This window comes from Typopeltis vanoorti, chromosome 2 (assembly GCF_054136105.1).
Source record: "Typopeltis vanoorti isolate ZY-2024b chromosome 2, IOZ_Tvanoo_1.0, whole genome shotgun sequence".
NCBI classification, from domain to species: domain Eukaryota; kingdom Metazoa; phylum Arthropoda; class Arachnida; order Uropygi; family Thelyphonidae; genus Typopeltis; species Typopeltis vanoorti.
The window spans coordinates 145,903,090-145,925,113 of NC_143550.1; the positions used below are offsets into that span (position 1 = coordinate 145,903,090).

At 34.6% G+C, this 22,024-nt stretch overlaps 1 protein-coding gene across 2 annotated transcripts in view; it reads right to left on the bottom strand.

Moving 5' to 3' along the window:
• Positions 1-22,024, bottom strand: part of LOC150109502 (NEDD8 ultimate buster 1-like) — a 261,500-nt gene that overhangs the window by 127,901 nt on the left and 111,575 nt on the right. For both annotated transcript variants that reach the window (XM_090408663.1, XM_090408656.1), the window contains exons 9-10: positions 19,735-19,811; positions 15,943-16,050 (exon numbers count right to left, since the gene is read on the bottom strand). In XM_090408663.1, the coding sequence (XP_090264789.1) occupies positions 15,943-16,050; positions 19,735-19,811 (185 nt within the window). The remainder of the gene's footprint in view (positions 1-15,942; positions 16,051-19,734; positions 19,812-22,024) is intronic.

Sequence of the window (22,024 nt, forward strand, 5' to 3'; positions counted from 1 at the left end):
TCCTTAAGTTCCCTAAAAATCTGACTCAGTGCAGAGGAGAGTAATTAGTTAATTAATGATCTTTCTTCAGATATGACCATGGTCAGTGTTCAGTGGAATTAGTAATATCAGTAATTTCTTGACTTTCAAATTCTGTTAAAATGTGAACAACAGCTACTGAACAATCCTTTTTTGTAGTTAAACTTTCCTCCTCTTCATTCATTCCTTCTATTGCTGTCTGTTTGAGCAGCCTCTCTTCTTGTGTATTACCCAAAGAGTGTAAACTGCATGTTGCAAGTGTTCAAATCCAATGTTAACAACAGCGAATTTCTTTTTTCTCCTCGACTTTATGCCTATCCACCATACTGATGGAATACAGATAAAACTCCTCCTCAATGTGTGAATTATAAAAACCTTTCAAATAAAAGGATAAAAATGACACAGTCACCTCTTATTATAGCAAACTAGCAACTGTCAAAAGCCTTACAGAATTAGTGAATTTCCTAAAGGAAATTCACAGTATGAAATCTTATACCAAAACTATTTCTCTGGTTGTTAAGAAAGTATTATATAAAAAGTAGACAACACATAATACGCTACTTGATATTTTAATTGTTCTTCAACTCCCTTCACAGCTTTGTGGAAATCAAAAAGTACACATAATTTTTGTCCGAATGCCATGGCATTATTATATTTCATGGCATCTATACAATACTGTCTACCCTACTATCTAGAGCATCAAGGGTGATGTTTCACTCACAAACCAAAGGGCTGCATGGCAGTCTGATGAGTGTTGTACAGAGTCTTCCACAATGGAGATAAAACACTGTTGGTCATACAATTATCTGGTAGGATTTTATTTTGGTGGCATATAGCAGAGACAGCTGTTGACACTGAAGCAAAACAAAGATGGTTTATTTACCTCGATACAGACTAGGGACTGATGAAGGTTGAAATTCTCCAGTTGCAATTCTTATGGCTTGATGGTGGTCCAACCATTCAAGCACACTTTCTCTTGCAGAGGCATAGACTTGGGAAACATAATCAAGTTTCAATCTAATCAGCTCATGGAGCAAATGGAGCAAAGAACATCCACCAGCAGCACTCAAGGAGATGGAAGATAAGATGTGAAAGATATTCTTCGCTTAACAGCATATATGAAGCATACGTGAGAGGAAACTTTCTTAAAGAACAAAGTTAATAATAATGGTAAATACTTGTTGGATTTCTGCTCAGGACATGGACTGGTTATTAGTAACACCATGTTCCAACATAAAAATGTATACAAATTCACATGGAGAGAAGAGGAAAGGAATAAGAAAAGTCTCATTGACTATATTATTGTTGATAGCGATGTTTTCTCTCTGGTGCAGAACACAAAAGTGTACAGAGGATTTGAAATTGGAAGTGATCACCATTTAGTCTTAAGCAGGATAAAATTGAATTTCATATAGAAAAGAAGAACATGCAAGAAAGTTTTAAAGTGAATAAAAGTTGAGCAGCTCTCAGATGTGAACTGTAGACTAAAATATACAAACATTATTCAAGAAAAATTGATTCTGCCAGAGAGACATGTGGTGAGGTTGTCTGCAAGGATAGAAAAATCAGAACTCCATGGTGGACACAGGAAGTCAATGAGGCAATGACGGAAAAGAAGAAAGCATATCAAAAGTTCCTGGCAAATAAGTCAGCTTGTGCTCTAAGAGAATACAGAGACAAATGTAAGAAAGTGAAACAATGTGTAAAACTAGCTAAACAAAAGTCATGGAAGGACTTTGGCAAGAACATAGCAGAGGGACCAATTCTCGATGATTGGAGTAGAGCTCTAATAGTACCCGCATATAAAAATGGAAATAAAACTGAATGTGAGAATTACAGAGGTATTTCCCTACTGAGTGTTCCTGGCAAGATCTATGCAAGTATACTTGAGAAACGGTTGAGAAGAATTGTGGAAGAAAAGCTTGGTGAAGAACAAGCTGGATTCAGGCCAAATAGAGGCTGTCGGGATCAGATCTTCACTTTACAACAAATAGTCAAGAAATCATGGGAATATAACAAAGATCTGTATTTAAGTTTTGTCGATCTGGAATAGACATATGACCAGGTGCCGAAAGAAAAGTTATTCAATACGCTACAGTTATATGGTGTCAATGGGGCATTATATCAAGCAATACTTAGTCTTTATTTGAGTTGCAAATCAGCGGTTAGAATTGAAGGAAGTACAGGAATATGGTTTAATGTTAAATCTGGTGTGAGACAAGGATGTAAATTATCCCCTCTGTTATTCATTATCTATACGGATCATATTATGAAGGAAAGTAATATTAAACATTACTATTATTATTATTATTATTACTATTATTACGGGCAACTCCAGGGAGTCATTAGACTCATCGAGGGAGGCCCCAAATCATATTCATCACAACTATTTGACATTCATACAGTATCTATCATACCTCGCCTTAAACTCATTCACTGTCACAGCATCCACCACAGACTCAGGGAGCGCATTCCACTCATTCACTACTCTAAAAGTAAAGAACCCAGCTCTAACACCTTTACTAACCACACTTTTGCCCAGTTTCCATGGATGTCCCCTAGTCCTCCCACAACCAGCCCTGTTCTCAAAAATATCTTCTGAATTAATTTTATAGAAACCCTTCAGTAATTTGAATGTCTCAATCATATCTCCCCTCCTCCGCCTATCAACCAATTTTTGCAACCCACAAATCCTCAACCTGTTCTCATACGGTTCATTCCACAGACCTGCTATCATCTTGGTCACTCGCCTCTGGATCCTCTCCACCTCCTCCCCATCAAGAAGAAACCTAGGTGACCAAATCTGAGCACAGTAGTCTAGATGGGGTCTTATCAAGGCTCGATAGAGAGGAACAATAACCTACTTGTCTCTGCTTGTCAACGTATTCTTCAGCAACCAAGTGATTTGATGAGCTGTTTTGGTCACTTTTGCAATGTGTCCCCTAAATTTCAATTCCTTATCTACCAACACTCCTAAATCTCGTGCCTCATCAATTTCCTGGAGCACGGTTCCACCAATGCAGTAAACTGCCGCCAATCTTTTCACCCCAAAATCCATAACCTTACATTTTGCCACATTAAACTGACATCCATTCTCCTTAGCCCAGACCTCCAATCTATCCAAATCATCCTGCAAAATTTTGACGTCATCTGCATTCACTATTGCCCTACCCAACTTCGCATCATCCGCAAACAAATGAACTGTTCCTCTCAGATCATTTCCTATATCATTTATGAACAAATTAAACAGCAGTGGTCCAAGAACAGATCCTTGTGGACCACTAGTCACAGGCCGTCTTGTGGACTCTACTCCCGAGTAAACCACTCTCTGATATCTCTCTGTCAACCACCCTCCTATCCATCTCACCAACCCTATGTCCATTCCCATATGCTGCAATTTACTGATTAGAATTCCATGTGGAATCCTGTCAAAGGCCTTGGCAAGGTCCAGTAGAATCACCGTAAACCCATTACCCTTATCCAGTTCAGCCGTCACTGTGTTATAATACGTGAGCAAGTTACTGAGGCATGACCTACCCTTCACAAAACCATGCTGTCCCCGATACAGTATACCATTTTCTTCTATCCAATCTTGTATTTTCCTCTTGACTATTTTCTCTAAGACCTTGACAATGATTCCTGATATGCTAATCGGTCGGTAATTTACAACAGCAGTCTTGGAACCACCTTTATGCAGTGGAACTATTTTCCCCTCTTTCCACCCGCTCGGGACTAACCCAGACCCGAGACTCAAATTAAACAAAATGGTCAAGGGTACTGACAATTCTTTAGCTGCTTCTCGTACAACACGAGCTGGTATACCATCCAATCCCACAGATGTATTGACATTGAGGTTATGCAATAGACTACTCACCTCCACTTCATTAACCATAATTCCCGTATAATCTACTGGTACATTCGTTTCTGCAATGTCACCACCTGGATGATATACTTTTGCAAAGTGCTCACTCAGTAACTCAACTATCTCAACTGATTCAGTTACCTCCCTACCATCGGCATTCTTTAAAATCAATCTGCCATGTACATTTTTCCTTTTACTTGCTACATATCTAAAAAACTGTTTAGGATTCTCTTTAGCCTGCATGGCCAATGTTCTTTCGTATCCTTTTTTGCTTTTCTTACCATACACTCGTCACACTTCTGGCCTGCGCTTTATATCGTTCATGTGCCTGCTGGTCACCCTTCTCCTTAAATTCCCTCCATAATTGTTTCTTTTTTTGCACTCAAGCTGAATGGTGTTATTCATCCATTTAACTCCTACTTGATTTATTATTCGGACTCTAGGTATACAGTCAGCCATTGCTTCATGCAAGCACTTCTTAACTACCTCCCATGCACTATCAACTTCTAGTCCTTGCAGTTGTACATGCCATGGCACTGAACCAATCAAACTCCTAAGCTTGTCATACTTTCCAGCCCGATAATTCCACATGTACCCTGTCTTAATTGAAAATTCTGCACCTTTATCCACCTCCCAAATTAAGACCCTATGATCACTCTCACCGATTGGTGGCAATGTGGTCATATTTGTTACAGCCAAATCCTCAGATGTAATTACTAGGTCAAGCACTCTCTGACCCCTAGTATTTACCATTACATGCTGTGGCAGATAGTTATCCCTTAATAACCGCATAAAATCCAGTTCCTTCCTCCCGTGTGTCCTCTCCTCACTCCAATCAATGCGACCATAGTTGAAATCTCCCATAATAATCACCCCTCCTTCCACCCATTTCTTCTATTTGCTTGTGCATACTGTCACCACCATCTTTTCCATCACCTGGTCTATAGCAGCACCCAATTGTATATTTAGTTCTGCTAGCCACAATCTCACACCAAATGGCCTCAAATGTGCTCTTTTCTCTATCCTGCAATTCAACTTCTATTCTCCTTGGCTGGAGCTCATCAGCTATCATCAACAATACTCCTCCCCCCATTTTATTCTCTCTGTCATTCCTGAACACCTATACCCATCACATTCAATTCCACTAGTTATATCATCTACAGTCAGCCATGTTTCACCTAATACCTATAACCTGTGTTCTGGAAGTGCCAACCATGGCCAAAAACTCTTCCTTCTTGTTCCTAATACTCCTAGTATTAGTGTACATGAATTTAAGACCCCCCCATTAGCCCCAACCCTACCTTGATGCCTTATATTAACTATCCCACTCAGATTTGTTGTCCTTATTTGCTCTGGCATATTATATTCATTCTTATATTCAACTGCCTCCATAAGGACTGTATCTCTACCCCCCCCCCCCCCTAACAAATCTAGTTTCCCTGAATTTGCACATCCACTACATTCAGCAACACTTTCTCAAGTCTTCTTACACCGTAACCATTCAAATGCAAGCCATCCATCTTATATAGATCCTTTCGCCCATCAAACTCACTCCACACATCCACAAATTCCACACCACTCGTCATACATAACCCACGCATAAAGTCATTTGCAATTATAGCCCTCCTTTTAAACATTTCACTGTCATACCGTGGCAAAAGACTAATCATTCTAACTCTCTCACTCTTTTCTTTTGCTACCTCAAACAATTCATTCAGGTCTTCTATAATTTCCATTTTATCTCCTTTCAAATCATTCGTACCTGCCACAACAATCATTTCTTTCACCCTTTCCTTTTGCTCTCTAATAGACGCAGTTACGTCCTTTATGGTCGCACCAGGTTGGTACGATTTTGTCAAATCCTCTACTAACACACCTCGTACTAACGAGTCTCCATACAGCACTCTATCCTTCATTTTGTTCATGTTCACATTCATACGTCTATTTTTCCTGTCATACCTTTTATTATTGGTTGGTTCATTCAGTCTACTTTTGTTCATGCACTCTAGCTGCTGTTTTGCTCTTTCTATCGCACTATTCAACAACGCGATCTCACTCAATGCATCTATCTCATCTTTTTTGTTCTCTGAGAAACCATTTATACTATCATTCACACTTTCTACATTCACACTCTCACAATTTTCATGTACAACCTTGCTATTTCTTGTCATATCCCTATTTCCTTCATTCTGAAGGTTGACAAAAATATCACACTCACGATCCGAAATACACTTCAATTCCGCATTCTCCCTACATTTTCTACACATATTCAATCCTTTATTATCATCTAACCACACTCCGACCGCACTCCGCAAAGCGTACATTTTACAGCTAGTACACTGACTCATTTCTTTTATGCTACCGTTCTTTGATAACGATGGCGAACCTTCATTACTGGCCGCCATTTTCCTTCGCACAGGTGCCATACTTATCTATAACGTGTTTTGTCAAATTATACGTCATAACACACCAAAAATAGACGCACTAAAATACGCAAGGCAAACAAAACAAAACTACACAATATTAAGTAATTTGTATCGATAACTGAAAATGATACTTATCTTATCTGGAGCTTGCACGAACACTACACATTACGAATTCATCTAGCAGCGACTTCCAGACTTGCTTTATGCGGATGATGTTATACTTCTAAATAAATCCGCTACAAGACTCCCTGATTAAATTGAATAACTGTTGTAATAGATATGATATGAAGGTCAGCAATAAAAAGACAAAAGACAATGAAAACAGACAGCATCGTTGAAAATGTCAACTGTGCTGTCAATGGAGAACCTGTGGAACAAGTAAAACATTTCAGTTACTTAGGCACGATTTTTAGTGAAGATGGTAAATTAAGTAGGAAAATAGACAATAGAATCAACAAAGCTGATATGGTAGGAAGTCAATTGAATAAATTCATATGGAATAAGAGAGAAATTAGTCGGAACATTAAATTAGCTGTATACAAGACAGTGTTCAAGCCAGTTTTAACTTATGGATCCCAGAGCTGGGTCAGAAATAAAACACTTGATCAAAGACTAGAGACCGCAGATATGAGAGTCCTGAGAAAGGTTAGAGGCGTGAACAGATGGCATCAATGGCAATATCATATTAAAAACGAGGATATTAGGAAAGAACTTGACATCGTCAGCATCCAGGAATGCATTAGCAGAGCTAATCTCAGGTGGTATGGTCACTTAAACAGAATGGACGAAGAAAGATTAGCAAAACAAGTGTTCTCTGCTATGTTGGCAGAAAAACAACCCAGAGGAAGACCAAGATATAGGTGGATTGATACAGTACAAAGTGCCTTAGATGATAGAAATATAAGATCTGATAATGTTGTAGTTTTGACAAGTAACAGGCTGATTTGGAGGAAAATTGTAGATAGGAAGTTAGTAATGATGTAAATTTTTCATGTAGTACTATCATATCCTGTACACCCCTTGAGGCTACACAGCAGGAATTTGATGATTATGATAATGAGGTTATGTTCTTGAACAAGTTGTTTCTCTCCAGAAACCATAAAAGAGAACAATTAACCATTATTTCCACAATCATGCACAAACAACTAGTCAGAATAATTGGTCAACACTTTAATTCTGTATTCTTCACAGGCTTAGGAAAGGCAATAATAATCACCATTTGTAAGGTATCTGGAAAAACGTTTGCAAGAAAATCTGTTAAACAGGAATAGCAGCTGATCATAAACAGACACCAACAGATGTTTGACCATCTCATAATGGATGTTATATGGTCTAACAACAGCTAGGTGGCATTTAAGCAAAGCAACTTTCATTTCTTGTTTTTGTAAGTAGCCTGTTGTATTCTTCCATACTGCTGGAAGAGAAGAGAATTTGTTGTTTTTTGGCTTTTATGTTTTTGAGCAAGGAACTTGTGGGGGTAGTATGTGTGTGTGGATGGGAGAGAAATAAGAAGATTTTTTTTTTTCTTCTTTTTTTCTTATATTTTTTTTCCCATATAAAAAGTCAAAAGACCTATAACACTACAGTGCCATGTGCGGGCAAGTGATTAAGGAAGATAATGAAGCCTGCTGATATGTTTCTTAATGAGTGGGAGGTTGTACTTGGTGGAAAAACAGTATGGGAGATTGTTCCAAAGAACAGAGGTGGAAGGAAGAATAATGGAATGAAGGAAGCTGATGAGAAGTTAGTTCAGTGTGTTCGAGGCTGGACAGCATATGGGTATAAATTAAAGATACCGAGATATTATATACTTGGTTTAATCCTTTATCCAAGTGTATGCAAACAAAGTTTGCACCTGAACTATTGCGGTACTTATATATAGAAACTAATGACTTCACATCACTTGCATTAGTATCCCATAATGCAAAGCACATATCCTTATGGGTATGTATAATGCTATGCATTATGGGAAGGGTCACTGCCCAGACTGGTTTTAATGTTTATTGAGGTCTCATCAGTGGGAGTCAAACCCAGAGGTGATACTAAGGTTTGAAGTAATGCAGAAGTCATATTTTCATATACAAGGAGACAAAAGGTGTTACACCTTATTACTATAAATATTATAGTACAGTATACTATACTATAAATTAAAGATACCAAGAAAGTATATACTTGGTTTAATCCTTTATCCAAGTGTAAGCAAACAAAGTTTGCTCCTGAACTATTTTCAGGCCTTGGGCAACTTGTATATAGAAGCTAATAACTTCACATCAACTTGTCTTAGTATCCCTTAGTAGTAGTAGTAATACTTTTAGAAACTTATGCTTTCTAAAAGAAAGAGAATAAATTTTTCCATGTTTCTCTTCTATAGGGATTCTCCCCAATGAGACCATATAATTTTTCTGAATTACTTAAAAACTAAAAATTATCTGATGCAATATCTTAATAACAATTTAATTTTTTTTTTTTTAAATTGTCCTGTGCATTTAGTTAATTTTTGTTAGCTAAATATTCAAACCATGCATTACTGATATTTCAGGTCACATTTTATTTTAAATTTGTTCAAAAAAGATATAAAAATGTATTTCACTTTGGAAGCATGTTCCTAAATTTTGGTTCATTAATAACAGCTACAGAAGAAACAGGACAAATGGAACAGTGTGACAAAAAACTATGGTAGGAATTACTATTAATAGTAGGAAGAGTGATAGCACAGTTTTCAATCATAAAGGAAATGCAAGCATTAATGATGTTTGACTCAATGGGCAAGTTCTGAAGAGTAGTGAAAACTTGAATATCTGAGAAGCATACTTTCTAGTGATGGAAGTTAATGAAGAGGATTTCAATGAGCGAAAAAAAATTTTTTTAACAGTGTAGGTAGTCTACTTTTGGAACAGTGAGGTTGTAAGCTTCTGATTCTTCTTCTTTGAGTGCCATCTGTTATTGGAGGTCGGCAACCACCTTGGAAAATTTTGAGTGATCCTCAGCCATTCTGAGCAGTCTCTCAGAGCTCATGCCAGTCCACTGTCTGATGTCTGCCAGCCAAGATTTTCTTTATCTTCCTTGTCTTCTTCATCCATTTATCTTCCCTTTTATAATCAATTGAAGTATCTTATATTTTTCATTACAAAGTAGGTGACCAAGATATGCAGTTCCCTTCTTTTTATGGCATCTAAAAGTTCATGTGATTTCCCCATTTGTTCCAGTACTTCCTGATTGGACGTTTTTGCTGTCCATGGAATTTTTAACATTTGTCTGTATAACCACATCTCAAAGGCTTCAAGTCTTTTTATTGATGTTGTCTTCAAGGTCCAAGTTTCTGTACCGTACAGACCATACATAGCATTTAACCATGCGTACTCTAAGCTCTAAATTTAAACTGCGGTTACCCATTGTTGATTTCATCAAGAGAATTTTTTTTTTCTTGCAATTTCAATTCTGACTTTTATTTCCATTTCTGGATTGCAATCTTCATTTAACCAGCATCTGAGATATTTAAACTTTGCTACTCTTTCTATTTGTTTTCCATTTAAAGAAAGTGCTGAATTAAGAATTGGTTTTTGCTTATGACCATGAATTTAGTTTTGGTGATGTTTATTTTTAATTCCATTTTTTCACTAGTTCCAAAAGATTTTGAAGTTCCTGAATATTGTCAGCCAGAAGAACCGTGTCATCAGCATATCGGATGTTACTGATGATTTTGGCATTTACATTAATCCCTTCCTTTCTTCCTTTTAAGACTTTTTGAAATATGGCTTCTGAGTACACGTTAAAAAGAAGAGGTGACAGCACACATCCTTGCCTTACTCCTCGTTTGATGTTAATGGTGTCTGTAATAATGTCATCAACTTGAACAGATGCCTTTTGGTTCCAATATAAGTTTTCAATGATCCTGATGTCTTTACCATCTAATCCAATTCTTTTTAATAGTGCAATCATTTTAGCACGTTGAACTTTGTCAAATGCTTTCTCAAAGTCGATGAAGCAAATGAACATTTCCTTGGTCAATACATTTTTGGAATAAGATTTCAGAACAAAAAAGAGCCTCTCTTGTTCCCAAACAATTTCTAAAGCCGAATTGGGTATCACTGATAATGCCTTCATATTTTCTGTATATTCTTATTTGAATTATTTTCAGAAACATTTTGAGAACGTGACTCATTAGGCAGATCATTCTATAGTCATTACAAGTTTTCGCATTTGCTTTTTTAGGTAGCATGATAAAGGTCGACTGTAACCAGTCTTGAGGGACTATGCCTGTATCGCAGATCTTATTAAATAGCTTTACTAATATATTAATGTTGTCACCTTCTAATAACTTTACTATTTCTGCTGGTATTCTATCCGGGCTTTATCATTTTTAGCTGAGTTCAGTGCATTCTACCTCCTATCTTAGAATGCATGGACCTTCCATATGTTCATAAGTATTTTCTGGGTTCTGTCTGTTATCAGTAAAGAGTTCTATATATTTCACCCATTCTTGTATTTTGTCATCCTTTTCAGATATTACTTCTCCCTTTTTGTTTTGAAGGATACAGAATTGTTTTTTCTTAAATATACCTGAGGTCTCTTTCAGCTTTTTGTGAAGATTAAAATTGTCATGCTTTTCCTGTAGAATTTCTATTTCTTTACATTTTTCAATCATCCAGATTTCTTTTGCTTCTTTGATCTTTCATTTAATAATTTTCTGAACCTCTTTATATTTTGTTGGACTATGATTTTTATATGATCTATGTTGATCCATGAGAGAAAGAATTTCATCAGTTATCCAATCTTTCTTTTTTTATTGCTCTATTAGGACACAAGGTATTGGTACATTTTTCTATGAAGACAGATTTTAATTTGTCCCATGATTCATCAACCCTCATGATGTCATCGTTCTTGATAAGTGCTAGCTCTTGATTCAGATCTTGACTCAATTTGTTTCTTATCTCTGGGTTTTTTAATTTTCCTAAATCAAACCTTTTTTTGTTGATGTTTCTTAAGTATAGCTTTCAGTCTAAGTTTTAACTCTTCCACCAGGAGATTATGATCAGAAGCAATATCTGAACTAGGATAGGTTTTTGTACTGTTTATAGAACTTTGAAATTGTTGATTAATTAGCAAGTAATCAATTTGGTTTTTGACTATATTCCCATTATTATCCTGTGGTGATCACCAAGTATACAGCCTTTGGGATGGTAGCTTAAACCATGTGTTTGTGATCATTAGTTTCTCTGATTAACAGAAATTATTTTTTTACCCATTTTGACTTATGCAGATGACTTATCACATTATGAAAGAAAGTGGTATTAAACCTGATATCACAATTGGAGATTGTGTAATACTTATAAATAAATCCAGTACAAGTCTGCACAATTTCCCGACTAAATAAATAACTACAGTAATATATTTGGTATTAAACTCAGCATTAAAAAGACAAAGACAATGAAAATAGACAGAAACAATGAAAACATCAACTGCATCCTGAATGAAGAACCTCTAGAACAAGTAAAACATTTCAATAGTTTCTGGTTTCAAATTTAATTCGAAATCTTCAGCTATTTAAGCACAATTTTTAGTGATAATGGCAAATTAAATTTGAAACTAGACAGCAGAATTAACAAAGCTGGTATGGTTGGAAGTTAACTGAATAAATTTATATGGAATAAGAAAGAAATTAGTGAAAATATTAAACTGACTGTATATAAGACAGTGTTCCAAGCAATTTTAACTCACGGATCTCATAGCTGGGTTAGAAATAAAACTCTTGATCAAAGACTGGACACCACAGCTATGAGAATCCTGAGAAAGATTAGAAGACTGAACAGATGGTATCAATAGCAGTATCATATTAAAAATGAGGATATTAGGAAAGAACATGGCATTGTTAGCATTCAGGAATGTGTTAGCAGAACTAATCTCGGGTTGTATGCCACTTAAACAGAATGGGAGAGAAAAGATTAGCAAAACAAGTGTTCTTTTGTATAAGCTTCTGTGGGCACAGCACATTTTTAGGACTATTTAAACCCGAAAAAAAATAGTTCTCTAAGTGTTCTTTGCCACGATGGCATGAAAAAGACCCAGAGGGTGACCAAGATCTAGGTGGACTGATACAGTAAAAAGTGCCTCAGAAGAGAGAAATATGAGATCCAATAATATTAGAATATTGATAGATAACAGGTTAATTTGGAAGAAAAATTGTGAATAAGAAGTTGGTTATGATGTAACATTTTGATGTTGAACTATCATAACATCTAAATCCTGTACACCTCCTGAGGGTATATGTCAGGAATTTGATTTTAAGTGAAACAAAGTATTGCTGCTTCAAAAATATCAAACATCAAAAACAGGATTTCTTTTAAATTATGTAATAATTTCTTTAAGTCACTAGGATGGAACATGAATTAGTTTTGACTGCTTTTTTTATTCATGACTTTTAGTTTGTGTGTGTGTGTGTGTGTGGAACTGAGGAGATATTGTAGACCCACTGTTTGACATGGATGTTCCTTATATATATATAAAAAGACCTCCAAACTTCTCAGTTGTAGACATTTTCTCACTGTTAGTAGATAAATATTGAAAAGAATTATATGAATCCTGCTGCATGACATACAACTAATCTAGTCTTTTTTAAAAGAAATACAAGGTTAGTGAGTATACATGAATATAGTATTATGTTAAAATTGAATATGAAATGAGCAATTCTTGGAAAGATGGAGAGACTGTGGATCTACTGCAAATAACTGTGTTAGAATTATGTCTTTCTTGTACTGTATTAATATAAATTTCATGATATGTGTTCCCTTTTATCTACTGATGGCCACATAACTTTTTTTTCACCAATAATAAAAAATTCGTATATTACAAGTATTACAAAAATTATATGATAAAAGGAATAAAATATGAAATTATACTGCATACATTTAATTATTTATTTATTATGTTGGGCTTGTACACAAGAGGTTGGTCGGTCAACCTATAGTGTGTTAGTACTGTGTATGGGAAAAGAATTGAGAAACAAGGAACTTGCTCACATTGGAGGGAAGGCTGTTCCACAGTACAGCAGCAGCAGTGGAGATGAAGAAAGAGAAATTTGTTCTACAAGTATGTAAATAATTGAATTAATAATAATTATCAATAATGTCTACTTAAAATGCTACCATGCATGTTAAGAAACTACTCATTTCTTCCTTTGAGTAATACAAGATCTGATACACAGATATAAATGCAACTTACAAGTAATTTAGTAAGGAATTCTAAATATGGATTATTATCAGATTAGCACACATCTCATAATGGAGATAACTGATGGATTACATTTCTTAATTCATGCTATTTCAGCTGTATCATATATTTTGTATTCATGCTGAACATCTATAGTAGCAAACAAATTAATTCAAACAAGTTGAATTTTCATCAAGTTTTTGGTTTCAGTTTATAATAATTTTGATTTTAGTTCACTATTTCGGTTGAGTGCTGCATGTTTTAACTCTATCTGAGATGTTTATTAATAGTGCTATGCATTTTAATAGTGTAAACAAGTTGACAATTTTAGTGTTTTATTCATTTTGTGTAGCTATAAAATGGATACATCTCCAAGAAAGCATTCAAAAATATGTACTCTTTCTCAGCACACACCCCTGACTCAAAGACAAATTACCAATGAAAGTGATGTTGGCTTGGGTACTGTTAATGATTTTAAATAGGTTTAGGGAGACAGGTACCTTTTCTCCTGACAAAAAAAGAAAAACTATACTTACTCAAGATTGTTTACTAGTTAAAAAAAAAACAAAATGAATCCAAGATTGGCTGCTGGTAGGATTAATGTTTTTGACATGACAGTCCTTCAAAGATTATTGGAAGCATGGAAAACTGCCCACAGAAAAAAGAAACAATTGTTGACGAAGGCTATGCAGAAAAAGAGGCTCCAGTAAGAAAAAGTGTATAAAGATTGCACTGCTGAGAAGTGAAAGGTCATATTCTCAGGTGAGAGCCATTTCTTTGTGCAAGGAGAGCAAGTACCCTATGTTTGCAAATTAGCAGCTGAGAAGACTTTTCCCACCCATCTAAAACACTATAAAAATGTTCTGGGGTTGTTTTACACATGACGGTCCAGGATCACTTGTGCCTGTTGATGGTATGATGAAAGTGACCAATACAAAAAATACTTCAGAAAAGAGTGGTCACATAGATCCAAAAAGACAAAGAATTCATCTTCCAACAGGATTTCACTTCAAAAAAAAAGTGGAAGAGTTCCTCAAAATCATAACATTCAATGCCAGGTAACTCTCAAGACATTAATCCAATAGAAAATTTGTGGGCCATAATGAAAAAGACTTGAAAATTAAATTATGATACAAAAATAACTTAATACAATCCATTATAAAAGTATGGTTTCAAGATAAAAAAGATAATTTTATTTCTTGCGAAATAAAACTTTTTCTTTAAAATGTTGTGAGCATTCAGATAAATTTGTTCACTACTGACTGTACACACACATACACTGCTGCAAGTGAGGAGGTAAAATAATCTCGTAAAAAAAAAAAAGAAAAGAAAGATGTAAACATCACTTATGCAGCTTACATGCAAAATAAGCTTGGCCACGTGCATCACCATGTGATCTAGGCAGCAACTGTTTAAGAATGCTGCTATTCAGTAATCATCAATAGTTCTGATCACAATGGGAAAAACAAAGGATCTTTCAGAATTCAATAAAGGGCTTTTTTGTGGGTGCCCATCTAGGTGGAGCCAAAATTTTGAGAAGGGCAGAGCTGACTGGTTTCTCAAAAGGTCAGATATCCCAGGTGTTAATCAGCAAAAAAATAATCTAAGAAATAATCCACATTATCTAAGAGGCATAACTGTGGTCCTAAGATAGTCTGTCAGGAATGAGATTACTGTCATCTGAGAACGCTTGTACAGACAGAACATCCTGTGCGCAACAACTGACCAAAGCATTTGTGCCTGTTGATGGTATGATGAAAGTGACCAATACAAAAAATACTGGAGAAAAGAGTGGTCCCATAGATCCAGAAAGACAAAGAATTCATCTTCCAACAGGATCTCGCTCCATGCCACACTTCAAAAAAAGTGAAAGAGTTCCTCAAAAATCATAACATTCAGTGCCAGGTTCTCCTGACATTAATCCAATAGAAAATCTGTGGGCCATAGTGAAAAAAACTTGAAAATTGAAGAGTTGAATTGAGACTTGAAGGCTGTTACTGACCCATATCTCACCGAACTATGTGCAGGAAATTGAAGAGGATCAGTACTGGCAGTCACACACCTATACAGAAACCAAAAATTTATAAAAACTTTCTAATTCAGTGCCTGGTATGTATATAAGAAATGTACATTATACTGAAAATCAAGTGACTCGAAAGTGTTATCTGGACATAGGGTTTTTTTTTTTTTTTTTTTTTTTGCACAGGCTCTAACCACTACTGTTTAGAAACCTGCTTTAGGGTTAGTCAATCTGATGTTCACACATCATTACCTTTTCTGCTTGAAAATGGTGAAACATTTGTTGGCTTGCTCTAAGAGATTGGCCTGTAAAAATAAGCTTATGTAATATGAAAATCAAGGTTAAGAATCCTGAAATACTTTTACTCTATTAGAATTTCAAGTTATTTCATCTTGTTCAGCAAAACTTACTTTGTTCAAGAGATTCCTAGCTTGTTCTCTGAGATTATTGTGATAAGCCACTATACCTTGTATAATATGAAGCCTGACAAACAATGCTGCTTCATTTCCTGTTGCACCCTTAAAATATATATGATATAGTAAACTAGTTATTAAGATAACTCACCAACAAGTAAAAGTCTGTTGTCAAAATATATTAAAAGAAAAATATTTCTTGTTTAGAAAATAAAATTAAATTCAATCATATTTTTTAAAATCATGGAGTTAATAGCTATTCCAGCAACTGGATTTTTTCATCTTCTCGTTGTGGAGATCAGATTGTTGCTACGGTCTTTCATGCTTAATTATATTCAAGTTCACTTTTTAAAAGGCTAGTAATATTAACTTCACTTGAAGTTGCTCAGCTATATCACTAGACATCAGAGAAAGTTCAATGATTGAAAAAGTTATTTCTTAGGTATAACTTTCTAGAAGACAGATTTTTTTTTTTTCCTTCGACAAGACAAATGATTTTATAAATACTATGAACCTCTATGGAAGTGACCATCAAGAGAAATTAAAATGAATCTTGCATCTCTCTCTCTCTCTACTGCTTCCCCTGTGAAAAAAAAAGCTTTGTATCCCATGCTTGACAATCTCTGCACAGCTTTCATGAATATGCTATTCCACCTATAGGCACCAGCAAAAAATGCAATCGTTATGCATTTATACTTCTGATTGTCTTATATACACCAATGAAATCTGTTTCACATTTAAACTATACAATTTAAAAATTGCATACTTTAACTATGAGTCTAGACCACAAAACTACAGAAATTTAACTTTGAAGGAAATGACATAAAATAACACATCCTGCTGATAATAGTGTATAACTCATGGTTTCCTGCTTCAAAGTACAGCTGACATTCACTATAAAACTCACAATGCTCAAAGGAATATTTGTTACAGTGGAAGGTTTGCTATAGTGCATTCTTTGAGAATAGCAATGATGCTAGTTGATTTTGTCTAGTCTTTGCAACAATATTATAGCAAGAGGTGACTATCTGAATGGCCTATTTGAACTGCCAAATTTTGATCAGTTAGGCATTTTGTTAGATAAAAGGGAAATATCATTTATTGTTATCCTCTGTCAATATGAGTGAAGGATTTATGAATGTTACTGATGACTGAATGGAAGACCATTTTTCAAGGCACCTTGCTGCAATCAGGGATTTAAAATCAAACACAGAGCCTTATTCCACTTTAAGGTGTACAAGACAGGCTATATATGGATTTTTCTACTGGAAGTTTTTTCAAGATAAACAAGGAATTCTGACAACCAAATGAAAAGAACAGTGAATCACATAAATCACAAGCCAGAAGCAATGGTTCTGAGACTGCAGCTGAGGATTCTGTTATATCCTCATTGTTACTGGAAGTTTTTTCACTTGGGTACAAAGTAAATTATATCTGAAATTATATTCTTATTTAATCCTTTATTCAAGTGCAAGCAATCAATCACATCAAATGCCTCAGCATCCCATAATGCAAAAACATTATGGGAAGGGTCATTACCCAGACTACTTTCAACCATTATTGAGGTCTTATTGGTGGAAGTCAGATCAAGGAAGATACAAAGGTTGAATCAATGTAGAATCATATATTTTGCATATGCAAGTAGTAAAATGTATATCAACTTATTAAAATATTCTGGATTGGAGACAGTTGCTGAAAGTGTTTTCACTTCTTTACAAAGTAAATTATATTCTTGTTTAATTCTTAACCCAAGTGTAAGCAAACAAGATTTGCATGTGAAGGTTCACATGCAAACTAATATACTAAAGCTGTTGACTTCACATCAATTGCCTGTTCCGCAGTGCAAAAACATTATGAGAACAGCCACTGACACAGACTAGTTTCAACATTTATTGAGGGTCTTTTCTTGTCAGTGGAAGCCAGACCTAGAAAGATATCAGGGTTGAGTAATTGCAGACGTTATATATTTTCCATGACCAAGTGAAAAAAAAAAACTTGTAACAAAGTATTTTAATAAGGTGATACACCTTTTTACTTGCTTCTACATGCAAGTAGTGTAGTCATTATCATTCAAAAGAAGCAAGTAGCCTAGTATTGACTAGGCTACTTGCTTCTACATGCAAGTAGCCTAGTCAATACTTCACATGCCAACTTTGCTTAAACTTAGGTCAAGGATTAAACAAGAATTAATTTCTTGTCAAATCTCATTTATTGTCCCCATTGTGTCCGAGCTGTAATCGGAATCAAACACAGTCCAACATATTATTCATTTATAAAGTTTATCATGAATTCTCGATATTTCAGCTGGAATGAAAGAGGTGTTACAATGGATTCTCAAATTTCTCCTATCCTTGCTCACCTCTACTTAGAACAACTGGAAAAAAAAATTTCAATGTTTAATACAAACCTTCTTTAAGGCTTTGCTATATGGATAATGTTTCTGTGGTTTGGAATAACTCAAGTGAACAACTAGAAGCCATCTTACAAAAAATGATCTGCAGTATATAATCAAACTCACTATGGAACTATATCTTTTCTGGGTGTCTTTATAAAAAAGAGAACTGGATGTTTTTCTTTTTTTGCAAAGCTTCCTTCTCCGGTCACACTTCTGCTCATCAATCTTACAGAATTATGGTATTATTAAATGCTTTCTTTCAAGAGCTCATTATCTGTTCCTCATACAAACTGCTTCAAAAAGAAACTTCTACAAAGAAACAGCCATTCTCAATGATTACAATCTCAAAACAAAGATTATGAACCATTTTTCCACAGCCATCTATCAGAAGAGATATCTCAAAATCACCATCCTGTGCATTAAAGGCAATTCAGAATGCATTTCTCATATTTTCAAGTTTAATATCTTCACCACTTTCAAGCCTATTAATTCGATCAATTCTATGATACCAACTCCAACCGATAAAATTCCACCTTTACTGCCACATGGCATGTATTCAGTCCGATGCAACTGCCAGATATTCTAATTTAGACAAACAGGTCAATCTACAGTATTTCCATATGTCTGAATAGAAATTCTGCGTTACCTCCAAAAATGCAACAAAAGTCTAACAGAACATGGGATTACTAATACTAGTCATAGGATCTTTAGGAATGACACCAAATTACCAGACAGATTATCCCATAAATATCAGTCTCTTTAAAGAAAGTTCCAAAGCCCTAACAATGCTCTAATCACAGCCTCACTGATGGACTTTCTATGCCCAAACTCTGGGAAAAAAAAATGTTTTAATTATTTTTTAAAATTGTGTGCGCACACACACACACACACGCTTCCTTTACTAACAGTATCATTTTTTTTTTATGTGGCTGCCTTGCAACTGCATACAAGAGAAGACTGCATTCTTCTCTGATATACCTTCACTGTTGTTCAATTTTTAATTTCCAACTGTAATATGTGAACTGAAATATCTAATTTAATCAGTCTTAATTAAATTAATAACTGAGTTTGCATGTCACACAGTTATCCCTTCATTTACAAAGCATTAAAAGAAAAATTGGTTGGAATGATTTAGTATAAAAGGCAACATTTAAATAAAAACCTATTGTAATTACATTCATTAAGAACAGGAACATAGAGTGTAGTTTTTATTAATGAAAAATCATAAATATGGCATAAAGTTGATATACTTGAAGCAGTAAATACACCCCAATAATCTACCAAACATTAGTTAATTTACAGATATTAGTTTTATTAATGTGCTATTTTTTTCACAGAAAATAACATGAACTATACTGGACTTAGAGCAACTAAATATTCCAAATTGTTATTACCTTTACTGCTTCCAACCGTTCCAGATTAGGTCCATAACTACGATGAAAGCAGTTTTCACAAGTCTGCAATCTTGGTCCTAAATATAAATTAAAAATAAGAAAGATATATCTTAGCTGTTTTATAATAATAAACAAGTAGATACTGAATTCATTTGTAAATTACAGAAAACCTAAATATGTATTTATGCCTGAAAGATATTTAAACAAAAACAAGTCTTTCTTCAGTAACAAAACAGTGTCACGTTTATCATCCTTTGAGGCAGTAATTTCATTCCATTTCACTGCATTCCAACGTGCAATTTAATATAACTTATTTGGAAGAAAATAACTATCTTTTACTTTACAATAAGAACAATTCTGAAGCACAAGTTGCAGAAAACAACAACACATGCCCTTTTTTAAAAAAGAAATATTTGTGTATAAGTTTTCTGAAAGATAATTCCACTCATGAAAGGTACTAAGCCTATGGTACTTGAGTACAACAATTGGTCAGGTAATCCAGAAACCTGTTCTAAAGACAAAAAGTGGTTTTTCAAGTCTCCAGTAATTTGATAGTAGTGTAACATCAACTGAAAAAGGTGTCTGACAAGGAGACTCTCTATCAGTCAAAATGTGCAGAAGTCCTTCAAGAAATATTTAATAATATAAACTAGACAAACCTTGGTATAAAAATTAATAAAAGAAACTTAACACACCTAAGATATGCAGATGATATCATAATTTTTGCAAACACTCCAGAAGACCTTAATATAATATAGAAGACTTATATCATGAAAGCAGAAAAGTCGGTCAAAAAATAAAGAGAAAAAAACTATAATATTGTTTAATTATTTTGTAACACCAAAAAACATAATAATAGAAAACAATTTCTTGGAAAAAGTCTCTTCATATATGTACTTGGGGTATCTCATTGATCTAAACTGTGGACTCAAAAAAAAATAAAATAAAATAAACAGAAGAGTTCAATTTGCCTGGAGTGCATTCAGAAAATTGAAAAGCATTTTTCAAAACAATGATGTCCCACTCTATTTAAAAGGAAGACATTTAACCAGTGTATACTTCCAGTCATCACATATGGTTGTGAAACTTTGTCTCTAACAAAAGCACTGGCAAATAAACTATCAACAACTTGATGGCAAGGTTGATGCTAGGCATCACATTAAAAGAAGCCAGACTCATATTACTGACATCATTCTTCACCACAAGCAACTAAAATGGAAATGGGCTGGACATCTATCCAGAAGAGAAGGATAAGTGATGGATCACTAACAAACTGGATTCCAAAAGAAGGGAAACTAGGCCAAGGATGTCCTAAAAGAAGGTGGAGTGAAGAATTGTCAAATTTTGTTGGGAAAAATTGGTCAATCATTGCCAAGAACAGAGAAAGGTGGAAGAAACTGGAGGAGGCCTTCGTCCAGCAGTGGACAAGAAAATGGCTGAAAAGAAGAAAGAAGAAGATAACATTAGTGATGAAAACCATCTACCATCTATAAAGTCAAACAAGGCTTCTTCTATACTTAAAATTGGATAAGAGATCACTGTGTGTATGTATATATATATATATATATATATATATATATATATATATATATATATATATATATATATATGAGATGATAAACTTGCGAGACATCCAACCAGCCACTTACATCTTTTATAAACAGACAGTATCTATATATATTCAATTGTTTATACTTTTGAATGAAAACTTAAAGCCTGAATTTCTTAGTGTTAGTACCAAATCCTAACTACATAAGTGTGGAAAATTTTCACACCGAGGGGCAGAAAGAAAATTTTCTAAACACATGTGTGGTAAATGTTAGATACAGATTTAATTATTTTTTTAAATAGAAAACATTACAGATCGAAAGTTCCTGGTGAATAAAATAAGTCAGCTTGTGCTTAGAGAATACAGAGACAAATGTAAGAAATCACTAAAAAAAAAACACGTACTAACCACAGTGATAAGTTTTAATACATAAATATTTCATCCCAAGTATCTTGGGACATCGTCAGTACAGTAATTCCAACAATACTAGGAATAACATACAGTTAGGGCGCATGATTACAATGGAATCCCAATATGCGTGCAGTAGTGTGTAATAGAATTAAATATAACTGAAAAAAAAAAAAAAAAAAAGATAACATATATAAAGAGATTATTATATTTACGGCTATTTTTTAAGAGTGCCCCTGTTTAGATGTCATTGGCTTTTTTACTCATGGATGATTAGGGCATTGTAGATGTATATTTACCAATAAATATATGTAGCATAAAGGAAGAGAAATT